Source organism: Ictalurus furcatus, chromosome 17, assembly GCF_023375685.1.
Source record: "Ictalurus furcatus strain D&B chromosome 17, Billie_1.0, whole genome shotgun sequence".
Lineage (NCBI taxonomy): Eukaryota > Metazoa > Chordata > Actinopteri > Siluriformes > Ictaluridae > Ictalurus > Ictalurus furcatus.
The window spans coordinates 3,907,575-3,922,574 of NC_071271.1; the positions used below are offsets into that span (position 1 = coordinate 3,907,575).

At 40.5% G+C, this 15,000-nt stretch overlaps 2 protein-coding genes across 2 annotated transcripts in view; one reads left to right on the forward strand and one right to left on the reverse strand.

Moving 5' to 3' along the window:
* Positions 1 to 2,538, reverse strand: part of grm5b (glutamate receptor, metabotropic 5b) — a 49,591-nt gene extending 47,053 nt beyond the window's left edge. The window contains exon 1 of the mRNA XM_053647040.1: positions 2,086 to 2,538. The gene's annotated coding sequence lies outside the window, so the exon portion shown is untranslated. The remainder of the gene's footprint in view (positions 1 to 2,085) is intronic.
* A 9,118-nt stretch (positions 2,539 to 11,656) lies between these two features.
* Positions 11,657 to 15,000, forward strand: part of tyr (tyrosinase) — a 6,402-nt gene continuing 3,058 nt past the window's right edge. The window contains exons 1-2 of the mRNA XM_053647032.1: positions 11,657 to 12,645; positions 13,163 to 13,379. Of these exons, the coding sequence (XP_053503007.1) occupies positions 11,734 to 12,645; positions 13,163 to 13,379 (1,129 nt within the window). The 5' untranslated portion in view covers positions 11,657 to 11,733. The remainder of the gene's footprint in view (positions 12,646 to 13,162; positions 13,380 to 15,000) is intronic.

Below are 15,000 nucleotides of genomic sequence, written 5' to 3' on the forward strand. Positions count from 1 at the left end.
TGTGTGTGTGTGTGTGTGTGTGTGTGTGTGTCTTTTTCTCCATCATTTCCCTCCATCTCCCTCTCTGTCTCAATTCTGTAGTCTGTGTCTTACTCACTCGCTCCATTTCTTCTCACCGTTTCCTCCTTTCCTGCTATTTTCTCTCCTCTCTCTCTGTGCATTTCTCACTTTCTCTCTCTCTCACTCTGTATGTATCGCTCCTTTTTTTCCTCCGTCTTTCTTGCTATTTTTCCTCTTCTTTGCCTCTCTGCTCTCTGTTTCTTTTTCACTGCTTTATATATATATATATTAATCTATATCTCTGCTGTTTCTTTCTCTTTCTGTGCATCTCTCCTCTTATAAATACCTCTCCCTTCATCCCTCTCCCTTCATCCCTCTCATCTGTAACTCTCAGTACGTCTTTCTTCATTCATTGTTCTCTCCCTCCCCTTCATTCTCTCAATATCTCCCTCCATCTTTCCTCTTTCTGCCGTCTATCAGACATACCGCTGTCAGATTCTCTCTCTCTCTGTGTTTTTCTGTCTCTCTCCACACAGCTTTCTTCGAGCTCCCTCTCTCGTTCACGCCTTCTCTCCACTCCCTTTATCGCTCTTCCCTCTGCTCTCTCGGTCTCTCACTGTCCGTCCACCTTTCTACATCCTGTTTTCCTTTATCTGTCTGTATCGGTCCGTTTATACCTATTGCATTTGAACCCCGATATCACTCAGTCCGTCTTTCTCTCACCTTCAGTGTCTATTTCTATCTCTCTCTTTTAGTCACACACTCTCCCTCCATCTCTCTCTATCTCCTTCCTTCTCCATTTGTAAATCTTTCCTTCAAACTCCCATTCTATCTTTCTCCTTATCATTCTTCTTTGCTCTTTCTTTTCCTTGGAATATTTTCCAAAAGACAGACAGATAGATGGATGGATAGCCAGACAGACAGACAGACAGCTAGCTAGATAGACAGACAGACAGACACAGACAGATGGACAGACAGACACAGACAAATGGATAGACAGAAACAAACAGGTGGACAGACGGATAGACAGACAGACGGACAGATAGCTGGATGGACAGACAGACAGAGGGACGGCTGGACAGACAGACGACAGACAGACAGACAGACGGATTGACAGACGGACAGACGGATTGACAGACGGACAGACAGACAGACGGATAGACAGACAGACGGATTGACAGACTTACTGATAGACAGACAGATGGATGGATAGACAGACAGACAGTCGGCTAGACACACAGACAGACGGATAGACACACAGACAGACGGATTGACAGACAGATGGATAGACAAACAGATAGATAGACAGACAGACAGACAATGAAGCTGACACCTCTTGAAATAAACGGAGATGACAGAGAACAGGTTGGAGAAAAGCTGCATGGTGGCATTATCAATCCCTGAACACACACACACACACACACACACACACTACAGTGAGGCAATAAAACCCCTCGACCTTGGGCTCCGTCCTAAACCGCACAGTAGTCTACTATCGGGACTAAATGTTACCTCTGAACGCATTTCTACTTCCGGTTTAGGCATTAACAGTTGACGTCAGGTTGTTTGAGGGAAATTATGGGATGCATTTGATGACTAGCAGTTCTTTATGATCGTTATATATGCTGTGCGCGCGTGCTGTTTGGAGTCTTGACGGTTGAGCATGGGTATTTCAAAACATGGAATCATTTCAAACAAAACCTCGCTAAATATCGCGATTGTAACGGTAACTGTACAGTCCTCGAACCTGCAGCCGCTGTGCCATGTGTCCGCGCGCAGATGCTTAAGCCGGTGGCGGGAAATAACAGGTACGAGAGCACGAAGTTGAGCTCGTGATGCACCGTGAAGACTTCAAAGGCTTTTGGTTTACGTGATAACACTAACACACACACACACACACACACACACACACAGAGAGAGAGAGAGAGAAGGAAAGAGAGAGAGAGAGAAGGAAAGAGAGAGAGAGCAGCGTGCACACACACACATACACACACACACACATACACACACACACATACATACACACACCACAATTAACTCGCTCGTTGTATTAATTTTAAAAAAAAAATCCTTTTCAAGTCTTACCTGTCGCACGAGCTCAATTCCTCCTCATGATCCGTTAAAGGTCGCGCGCTGTCCGGTTGGAGTTGTACGTACACGGCATATATCTACGCACACAGGCGCGCGACTCGTCCTCAGTAATTTGGTTTGTGGATGCACGAGCTACTGTTGCTGCGGCGTTGAAACGCTCAGAGCATCGCGAGCCTGTCCTCTAGGTATTAACGTCTCGCGCAGACACACATACACCGACACTCTCCCTCTCCCTCGCGCCAGCAGCCAGTCAGTCAGTCCTCGAGACAGTCCTCCCACTCCGACTCCCACGCGCGTAACCGCGAAGTGTGAAACACACCAAGCGCGTCGGAGCGCGCGCGCACACACACACACAGGATCCTGTGTGCGGGACACAACCCTATCTCTTATAGATTCAATTATTTAAGATGCTACTCTCTGTGTGTGTGTGTGTGTGTGTGTGTGTGTGCGTGCGCGGTTAAATCCCAAATGGCTCCCTGTACAAGTGCACTGGATATGACATTACGGTTCGTACACTGTATAGCCTACTACTGTATGGTGTACTTCTTGTCCAGTTTGGGTTTCAGCTCCAAGTGCACTAGCTCGGATATAAAACAATGGCTACGTCTTACATAGTGCACTATATTGTCTGAATGAATTTATTCATATAATAAATATTATTATATTAAATAAATATAATAAATATAAATATTATGAATGTAAGGTCATAGTTCGATTTGAGGCGCAGTTCATGACAGCAGTCTGATCCTCTGAAACCTGTGATCCAGGTTTCAGAGGATCAGACTGCTGTCATGAACTGCGCCTCAAATCGAACTATGACCTTACATTCATAATCTAGAAAACCCAGAAGGCTGATACGCTAACTGTACACTAACACTAACTGTAATATTAAAAGCTGTTGGACCCTACCCTGTTCAGCTTTACTCTAAAAGCGAGGTAAAGTTTCACCACATGCACCTTCCCAGGGTAAAAAAAACACAGACTACTGTAAAGGTTCTTACAGTACCACCCCATCAACAAGGAAAATTACATTTGGGTACCTTAATTTTTGATCGAGTAGCTCCAGTGGACTGGTTCTCACCTGCGTTGAGTGGGAAAGCACGCAATTACACGTCATACTCGACCTCCACTTGATCCTCAGTGCACCCTGAACAGTTTCAGAACCTGGAATAAACTACCTTCTCATCAAGTGCATTTTAACATCGCTTCCAGATCAGCAACATCACCAAGCAATCACAATCATCACCATAGCAACCTTCCTTCCTTTCGCGTGTCCGCCGCGCCGTGTGACTGTCACTCCCCCAGCTCGCCGCCGTTTAAAGAGTCTCTGTCATGTCCCAGCTTGTGCTCTGTGTTTATATTCAAGAGGACAGACTCACGTAATTAACCAATCCACATTTCTGCATTAACACTGCTCCTCCGTTACCTCGGTACATGCTGCTAAATAAACAATATAAACAATAAACAAGCAGCATATTGGCTAATACGTAGCTAAACTTGGTTCGACGATAAAATACACAAATTTACTCTGTAAGCTTGTTTTCTACCAGACAGCTAGTCTAAAAGCTACGTGTTGGTCGTTAGCTAGCTAATCAAAAACAACAAGCTATACATAAACACCATTAGCTTGCTGGCCAATCACCTGCTGTAAAACAAATTTAACCATATTAAAACACGGTTCGCTTGTTTGCTAGCTCTCAAATGAGTGTATACACAACTATCTTGTCGGCTATTAGCTAGTTAATATAGATATGGGGGGGGGGGGGGGGGGATGACTGAACGTGTGTCCAGTGAAACAGTTTCGACTTTCCTAGCATGATGCTAGCGTACTAACACCTTACATCATGCTAGGAGCAGGCAAGCGATTTAAGTTTTAGGACATAAAGACTCAGATTGGCCTGCAGCCATTGTTCATTATTTTGTTTCTCACCCTTGTTTGTTTGTTTGTTCATGGGTGTGTGTGTGTGTGTGTGTGTGTGTGTGTGTATGTGAGAATGTGTGTGGGTGGAAAAGCGATTGGACCTTTTAACTGAATTGGCTTTCGGCTTTTTTTCTCAAATGTGGCTTGGATTAACGAGTGCAGGATTAAACCGTTATTAAAGAGCAGAAAATCTCTCAAACTGCTCCATTTGCACTCTTTGACACACAACAACACAGAGAGAGAGAGAGAGAGAGAGAGATGCAGCTAAACCAGCATGATTCAGCCTTGAGACTGTTTTGATCCCAGGGTGAATGGTGTTCAGCGAGGCCTCGTTTCGATTAACTCTCTGACGCGTGGGAAACAGCGCCGTCTTTATCGCCGAGACTCGCATCATTATTCGAGCTCAGCAGCTCAGACACACTCCAGAGAGACAAAGTGTTCTTGAGTTATTCCCATTTACAAGGTTTCATCAAACTCTAGCACTGAAGACTACACTTGAGAATTAATCATTGAACATCATTATAGCAATTAGCATAAGTAATGTAAAAAAATGATTAGTGTTATGTAGCTAATGTTAGCAAACTGCAACAAGGGTATGAACATGGCTTAGCTTTTTGACTACAGGTGACAAAATCAAGACTCGCAAAAACTCTAATATGGCATTCTGTTAAAAGAAATAATAGTGAAACAGCTTGTAGTACCTACTGCTTTTTCACACTTTCTAGAATTGACGTGTTTGTGTGTGTGTGTGTGTGTGTGTGTGTGTGTGTGTGTGTGCGTGGGATCACATCTCACAGTGCTGAAACGCTGGCTAAAATGGACGCCTGCTGCGTTTAATGCAAGTCAGACCCACATCTAAAATGACTCAGGTGCTGGCCTTTAGTGTGATTCAGTGATCAATCTGATTATTTGTTTAACATTTGAGCCCATTCTGATACATTTAGATATAAAATATCAGTTTTCAGTGCAAAAAAGTACATTATAATGTTATAATAATAATAATAATAATAATATAAAGTTAAAAAGATACACAAATAAATTAGACCTTAACAAATATCACATCATAAGTAATGTAAATAAATGTAAATGTTAATGTTAAATGTAAATTTAAAGATTAAATGTACTTATTAAAATATATATATATATATATATATATATATATATATATATATATATATACTGCATATAAATGAGTTTAAGAGTAAATGTTAATGTTAAATTTAAATGTTAAATATATATCTCAATGACTGTATGAGTAAATGTTTTTAAATGTAAATGTTAAATCTAAACTTCAAGATGAAATGTAAATGTTAAATAGAAACTTCAAGATGAAATGTAAATGTTAAATATATATCTAAATGAGTGTAAGTGTAAATGTTAACTGTAAATGTAAATATTAAATGTAAATGTTAAATAGAAACTTCAAGATGAAATGTAAATGTTAAATAGAAACTTCAAGATGAAATGTAAATGTTAAATATATATCTAAATGAGTGTAAGTGTAAATGTTAACTGTAAATGTAAATATTAAATGTAAATGTTAAATAGAAACTTCAAGATGAAATGTAAATGTTAAATAGAAACTTCAAGATGAAATGTAAATGTTAAATATATATCTAAATGAGTGTAAGTGTAAATGTTAACTGTAAATGTAAATATTAAATGTAAATGTTAAATAGAAACTTCAAGGTGAAATGTAAATGTTAATAGAAACTTCAAGGTGAAATGTAAATGTTAAATAGAAACTTCAAGGTGAAATGTAAATGTTAAATATATATCTAAATGAGTGTAAGTGTAAATGTTAACTGTAAATGTAAATATTAAATGTAAATGTTAATAGAAACTTCAAGGTGAAATGTAAATGTTAAATATATATCTAAATGAGTGTAAGTGTAAATGTTAACTGTAAATGTAAATATTAAATGTAAATGTTAATAGAAACTTCAAGGTGAAATGTAAATGTTAAATAGAAACTTCAAGGTGAAATGTAAATGTTAAATAGAAACTTCAAGGTGAAATGTAAATGTTAAATATATATCTAAATGAGTGTAAATGTTAAATGTAAATGTAAATATTAAATGTAAATGTTAAATAGAAACTTCAAGATGAAATGTAAATGTTAAATAGAAACTTCAAGGTGAAATGTAAATGTTAAATATATATCTAAATGAGTATAAATGTTAAATGTAAATGTAAATATTAAATGTAAATGTTAAATCTAAACTTCAAGGTGAAATGTAAATGGTAACTATATATCTGAATGAGTGTAAATGTTAAATGTAAATGTAAATATTAAATGTAAATGTTAAATCTAAACTTCAAGATGAAATGTAAATGTTAAATAGAAACTTCAAGGTGAAATGTAAATGTTAAATATATATCTAAATGAGTGTAAATGTTAAATGTAAATGTAAATATTAAATGTAAATGTTAAATCTAAACTTCAAGGTGAAATGTAAATGGTAACTATATATCTGAATGAGTGTAAATGTTAAATGTAAATGTAAATATTAAATGTAAATGTTAAATCTAAACTTCAAGATGAAATGTAAATGTTAAATAGAAACTTCAAGGTGAAATGTAAATGTTAAATATATATCTAAATGAGTGTAAATGTTAAATGTAAATGTAAATATTAAATGTAAATGTTAAATCTAAACTTCAAGGTGAAATGTAAATGGTAACTATATATCTGAATGAGTGTAAATGTTAAATGTAAATGTAAATATTAAATGTAAATGTTAAATAGAAACTTCAAGGTGAAATGTAAATGTTAATAGAAACTTCAAGGTGAAATGTAAATGTTAATAGAAACTTCAAGGTGAAATGTAAATGTTAATAGAAACTTCAAGGTGAAATGTAAATGTTAAATAGAAACTTCAAGGTGAAATGTAAATGTTAAATATATATCTAAATGAGTGTAAGTGTAAATGTTAACTGTAAATATTAAATGTTAATGTTAAATGTATATACAAAATGTATTTGTTTAATAGGAACCTAAATGCTAAGTGTAGAAGTTAAATGTGACACTAATATGCTAACTGACCCCACCCTCTCAGATTTCTGGGTGCTAGTTTTGGATCGAGGTCGAGGATGTATAAAGCACGTTCACTGCTTTACATCTAAATGCAAAAAACAAATTCAGATAGATTTTTAAAGCGTATCATTTTTTACATTTTATTTCGTTTTACCTTTGGTGCCCCATTGGTGTGTGGGTCTGAACTTGTACGCAATGAGCGGTCAGTTAGGTCCAGTCAGTGTTTTTACCTGGAGCTAGATAAATGGATGAAAGAATCCTGGATAAACGTAAACCTACACTGAGTGTGTCAATGAAAAGAAAACTTGAAAAGGAAAGAGAAGCTAGAGAACATTCATTTTCCCAAATGGGTGGGAGTAAAAATGCACTCAGAGCTAAAAAGGGGTAAAGAAGTCTCAACGTTGAGTCATGGCTGGCCGCGAGTCGGAGTGTTGATGGACTTTGATGATATGGTAGATGAGTTTTCGAGAAGAAAAGCCAGAAATAAGCCTAAGGGTCGTCACTGGATGTTGCAGGGGCCCAGTATTTAATAATCCATCCCAGCAGTGTACAGATATAGAAATATGGTTGGGGGAAAAGAAAAGTGCGTGAAAACAAGAGATATGGGAGACTAAGGACATGTATGATCTTAGTGAACAAGCCCATATGGGTTCTTCTAAAATCTCTTTCTTAATGTTCAAAATCAATAGAATACTTAACCCTTTTTTTCTTTTCTTTTTTAAATGAACAGTTTAACTATATGGTCCTTCAAGGGCTCAGAAAGAGTGCGCTACATACTGAAGAGGATGTTGTTTTGGATATATCACCCAGATTTTCAGAAGAGGGGTGAGCTTTTTATCGTCCTTAGGCCACGGTACAAGAAGTGACACTAAACCCCGCCTACTTTACATGCAAAGTCTGGTGTTAGGTCACGTTAAAACCAGGATCAGAACATGGCCTTGATCTCTTATTAAAAAACTGTGTGGGTTTTTGTGTGTGCACGTGTGTGTGTGTGTGTGTGTGTGTGTGTGTGTCAGTCATAGATAAGCCTAACGAGTCCAGTTGCCATGGCATCCGGTTAAGAGACATACTGACTAGCTGAGAGTGAGAGTGGAGGGTGTAATTGTGCTTTCACATACCAGTAGTTAAAGTCACACACACACACACACACACACACACACACACATACACACACACACACATATACACACACACACATATACACACACACATACACAGCTGTGTGGGCATGAAAACAGAAAGGCTAGAGAAGATACTTCCTGACAAATCACTCATTCATACACACACACACACACACACACACACACACACACACACACACACACACACACAGTTTGTCCTACAATCTTTATGATGACCTTCCATTGCCATACAGAATATATATTCATGTGGAAATTATGTCAACGTTTGAGTCAGATTTTCAGTTGATCTTTAGTGTATTTTAATTTTGATTAAATAAACCATACTAGATTTTCCGATAAATGTGTTTTTATTCATACTTACACTCGTGTTTCTCTCCTCAGAGGGATGTTATCTGTAACAAACTGAGGAATTCAGCTCATGCTGCCCTCTTGTGGTGAGTCTGTGCAAATAAAAATGTATATATATTATATATATATATATATATATATATATATATATATATATATATATATATATTATATATATATATATATATATATATATATATATATATATATATATATATATATATATATTATATATAGATCAATATACAGTACATTTCATATCTTATATGTTTGGGTTTTTTTTTTTGTACAGCAATCTTTTAACATTCATTTCTTAGTCGTTGTATTATCTGTATTCTGTTTAGATGTATATTCTTATACCTTTTCAATGATTTACATGCATGTTCTCAACCATCAGTGCAGTAGGAACCAAAAACTAAGAGGAAACTATAAACACTTGAAAGATGACACCACGCCCCCTGGTTGCAGCCACGCCCCTGGTTGCACGCCACATCACGCCCACAAGTACGGCTTAGCCCTGTGATTGGACCGCGATTGCCTTTCAGTGTAACACGACCGCAACATCCCGCCCGATGAACACGACATTCAGTGTTGATTTCAGACATAAAATTAGGCTTCGATTCTTAAAATGGGGAACTTAATGTCGAGTTTATTAATAAGGTCTACCTAATACGTGTTCGATGACATAGAAATATATCCAGACGGATCCAATCTTTCTTTTAAACACCACGTTTTTTCATGAGAATTTACCAAGATTCAAGATTCCTGGGAAAGTTTTCATTTAAACTATAGTGATCTGATAATAGTGTATTATGTGATAGAACGATATTAATCTAATACTTTTATAGTATTTTACTCTTACGGTTATCTCCTCAGGCTTTGTCTCTAAATGGAGGATTCCTCAAATTCATCTCTTCATGGATAAGTTAACGTTCTCATGACATCCACCACAAATCTGACACGTTTTGGCAAATACAGATGCCTCTTTGTGATTTTTTTATATATGTATATATATATATATATATATATATATATATATATATATATACACACACAATATATATAAAAATAAATTATATATATATACAATATATATAAAAATAAATTATATATATACACAATATATATAAAAATAAATTATATATATATATACAATATATATAAAAATAAATTATATATATACAATATATATAAAAATAAATTATATATATATATAATTTTTTTTATTAATTTTTTTTAATTTAACGCAAACAAAAAAAAACCCACTTTTTTATTTTTTAAGATGTTCATCCACTGGTTCTGTTTCTACTGACCCCAAATTTTAACAAGTAGCTACATGCTAACTTACATTAGTCATATTGTCCAAAACACTGACCTCTCTGTCTCTCTGTCTCTCTGTCTGTCTGTCTGTCTGTCTGTCTCTCTTGCTCCGCTCTGTCTTTCTTTCTGTAGTGGGATTAGCCGGTTCTCACGAGCCGCTCCTGTAACGTGACCATCTTATGATTCAACTGAACTGAGAGAAATGCACGTACGACAGCACATGACACACACACACACACACACACACACACACACACACACAGGATCTTTATACAGTCTCCTCTGAAAGTATTTGAACGGCAAATCCAATTCTTGTTTTTGCTATACACTGAAAACATTTGGGTTTGAGTTCTTAAGATGAACATGGGACGATAGATCTGAATTTCAGCTTTCATTACTTCATATTTACATCTAGACGTGTTAGAACGTGGCACCTTGGGTGAGCAAAGGTATTAGAACAGACAGTCTTAAAGTAAATCATATGTGCCTGACAGGTGTTTCTTGTTGCCCAGGTGTGACCTGTTAGATCGACTGTTTAAACACTACATGGCTCTGAACGTCTGCTCTTGGTTTGAGCCCTGGGTTTCACCTGTGAAGACTGCATTTGTTGTTAAAACAGTTAAACCAACGTGAAGAGCAGAGAGCTGCCTATGGGAGAAAAGCGAGTCATTTTGAAGCTGAGCAAAGAGGGAAAATCTATCAGAGTCACTGCGCAAACATTGGGTATAGCCAATACAACAATTTGGAATGTTCTGAAAAAGAAAGAAACGACTAGTGTACTGAGCAACAGACGTGGAACATCTCGGCCAAGGAAAACAACAATGCTGATGAAGAAAAGCCCAAAAACAACAGTCAGTGATATCACCAACAACCTCCACAGGGTGGGGGTGAAGGTATCACAATCCACCATTCGAAGAAGACTCCGAGAGCAGAAATATAGAGGCCATAACACACGATGTGAACCACTCATCAGCAGGAAGAATCAGAAAGTCAGGTTGGAATTCACAAAGAAATACAGAGATGATCCACAAAAGTTCTGGAACCAAGATGAACCTCTACCAGAGTGTGGAGAAAGAAAGGATCTGCTCATGGTCCAAAACATACAAGCTCATCTGTGAAACATGGTGGAGGTAGTGTCATGGCTTGGGCTTGCATGGCTTCTTCTGGAACGTTCTCACTAAATCTTTCATGATGATGGAACTCATGATGGTAGCAGCAGAATGAATTCAGAAGACTACAGGAACATTTTGTCTGACAATTTACAGAGAACTGCATCCAAATGAATCAGGACCTACTTCATCATGCAGCAAGACAACGATCCAAAACACTTTAAAGTGGAAGGTTTTAGACTGGCCAAGTCAATCACCAGACCTTCACCCAACTGAGCAGCATCTCACCTCCTGCAGAGGAGACTGAACGGAGAAACCCCCCCTGAAACAAACACCAACTGAAACGAGCTGCGGTGCTTCTTAAAACATGCCCTGAAATGGGCCGGCGTCCCATCCGGGATGAATTCTGCCGTCTTACACCCAGTGTTCCTGGAATTGGCTACGGATCCGCCCCGACCCTGGCCAGGATAAAGCGCTTACTTAAGAGGATGGAGGAATTATTATATTTAAGTATAGCGTTATTATATTTACATATTACTGTTTTATTTATACAGTACAGTTCTCTTCCTCCAGACTTTTTGACTTTTTAATACCCCCCACCCCCACCACACACACACACACACACACACACACACACACCACACACACCGCGTGGGATCACTCGAGCGCGTGAATTCCAGAGGCTGAGCCCCGGGGGACTACAGGGTCTGATCCTAAACATGTGATCATGTGTGTGTGTGTGTGTGTGTGTGTGTGTGAGAAGTTATGATTGAGACGAAGCGCAATCCCCTGCACTCTTTCACTCTTTTACGCACTCCGGAGAGTCTGATGCTCTCGCGCGCTTTGATCATGCAGCCGGTGACTCTCGGGGTGCTCTTGTTCCTGCAGCTCGCACGTGTATCGCGCGCGCAGTTCCCGCGACCGTGTGCGACGTCCGAGGTGCTCCGGACTAAAACGTGCTGTCCCGCGTGGCCCGGTGACGGCTCGGTGTGCGGCGTGAGCTCCGGTCGCGGCTTCTGCCAAGACGTGCAGGTGTCCGATCTGCCGAACGGGCCTCAGTTCCCGCACAGCGACGTGGATGACCGCGAACGGTGGCCGCTCGTTTTTTACAACCGCACGTGCCAGTGCGCGGGCAACTTCATGGGCTACAACTGCGGCGAGTGCAAGTTCGGCTACTACGGTGCCAACTGCGCGGAAAGGCGCGAGAGCGTGCGGCGGAACATCTTCCAGCTGTCGGTGGCGGACCGGCAGCGCTTCATCTCGTACCTCAACCTGGCCAAGAACACCATCAGCCCCGACTACATGATCGTGACGGGCACGCGCGCGCAAATGAACGACAGCGCGACTCCGATGTTCGCCAACATCAGTGTGTACGACCTGTTCGTGTGGATGCACTACTACGTGTCGCGCGACGCGCTCCTCGGCGGTCCTGGCAACATCTGGTCGGACGTGGACTTCGCGCACGAGGCTGCCGCCTTCCTGCCGTGGCACCGCGTCTTCCTGCTCTTCTGGGAGCACGAGATCCGTAAACTCACCGGCGACATCAGCTTCACCATCCCGTACTGGGACTGGCGGGACGCACGCGACTGCCAGGTGTGCACGGACGAGCTGATGGGCGCGCGCAGCCCGCTCGACCCCAACCTCATCAGCCCCGCCTCGGTCTTCTCCTCCTGGAAGGTGAACAGTCTGAAAAGTGCCAGTGTGTGTGTGTGTGTGTGTGTGTGTGTGTGTGTGTGTGTGTGACCCAAACCTCATATAATAATGTATCATTAGTACTATTCAGTATGGTAGTATACATGCTCTGTGGTACTCAAAAGGTGCTGTATTGCGGTAGCACAGTATTTAATATGATACTATACAGTACACAGTGCCTATTTTGGTAGTCTCTTATTGTAGGTGAAAGTAGAGTAGGAAAGTAGAGATGTAAACCAGACCTGCGTACACACACACACACACACACACACAAACACACAGTTCAGATTGTGAGAAGTAGCCTCGAGCCACATTGTATTAGCTCTCACACACTCACATGTGACTCCCACAAGGGGTTCTAGCACCTCGCACACACACACACACACACACACACACACACACACACACACACGAGTGGTTTGGTAGACATAAACCAAAGCCGCTTTACTCTCAGTACAACATGGACTTGGAAGTAATATAAAGCCTGTACTTGTGTGTGTAGGTGATCTGTACTCATCCAGAGGTGTATAACGCACGTGAGGTGCTGTGTGACGCTGCACCTGAGGGTCCGCTGCTCCGTAACCCTGGCAACCACGACCCCAGCCGCGTCGACCGGCTGCCTACCGACGCAGACGTGGAGTTCGTTCTCTCCCTCACGCAGTACGAGAGCGACACTCTCGACAGGCGCGCCAACATGAGCTTCCGGAATGTGCTGGAAGGTAAACGATAAACAGACAAAAACACATTAGAACATTCTTGTTAGCTAGCTAGCGGTTATGGTTTTTATGGCTCTTCCTCCATTTTATCCAGAAATTGGGATACCTTGGGATCGGCAAGGCAAACTTGACAAAAGTGGAATCACATCTGTAAAGAAACCAGGAACTACTGGCTAAATGGAAAGATAGTGAGTGATAAGCCACTCGCTTAATCCTCTGGAGGACTGTATAATCCCATGAGTCAGGGTCTGAGCTGATATAGCCTGGAAGTTCACGTCCTTGGGCAATCCGCAGGTTGGAATTCACGATTACTCTCTCAACATTAGGCACAGACATAACGTTGTCACCTCACAGCTCTAGGGTCCCCAATACGATCCTTAACTCTCTGTACGGTCCCACGCTCTCCTTCTACCAGACTGGGTTTCCTCCAGGTTCTTTGGTTTCCTCCAACCTCCCAAAAACATCACAGTAGATGGACTGATGACTCTAAATTGCTCATGGCTGTGAATGAGTATGTGGTGCCCTGAGATGGACTGCCATCCCATCCAAGATGTTTCCATGCCCCATACTTAGAGTTCTTGGGTGGTATAGGCTACGGATCCTTGACCAGGATAACGTGAACACTGAAGAACAATAAATGAATGAATATCGCAATCCATTCAGCTCTGCATAACCCCATTTGGAGGGTCTGTTCAGGGATGGCATAGAAACATCCTGGGCTGAGTAGATTGTAGGCTGTATGCTAAAGTTAAGCTCACGGCGATTTCCAATTTCTCCCAGAATGCTGCACAAATCCTGTAGTTTACCAGCGGCCAGGATATTATGATTATGTCACGCAAAAGACCTTAGTCCTGGTGGACTGAATGGAAAAGAACCTCGGCAACTTCAAAAGCAGTGGGTAAAACTAGTTTGTTCGGTCTACTACAACTAGGACGGTGGTGGAAACTTCAGACGATGGTAGATGGTAGATCTTCAAAGTCTACTGAGAAGTAGAACCGTGGTCAGTGAGTCATGGGTACCATATTTCCAGAAGGATGTCTGCTTGATATCTGCATAGCTGCCTCACAGTATGGCTGAATGTATCTGGAGATATTCTGAGCAGAATTTCTGGGATAAAATCTGTGTGGTACCACAGGTAGTCCTGCCCAAGCGAGTGAACAGTGTTGAGTTGTGTTGAGTCTCTTCCACTCTAAACTCTTGTATCCTTGGAGTGGAGCGTGGGATCACACCAGGGGCATCAGATTTTGACAATTTGAGATAGCTAAATTGTTCGGAAACAACTTCAGACCACTCCGCAGCAGTTTGCAGAAGAAAAGTGCCTGATCCGTGTTGAGATGGTGGTAGAAGATAAGAGTAGAAAACCGGGCCTTCTGATTGGAAAAGAGTTTCCCCTATGTTTAGGAGCTCTCGAAGTCGAATCCCGACGATTCCACGGCTACTCGGGAGCCCAAGGAAGTTGAACTGGCCTTGTGTTCTGGGTGGGAAGGATGGTGTTACTCACTCCACAGTAAATTAGAGCGCCATTAACCAATTACGGGTGTCTATTGGTTGGTAACGTTCATGAAATTGCGCACCGAGGCAGTGACTAAAATGGAAAAACCTAGGATCCACTGGACTTCTTCGA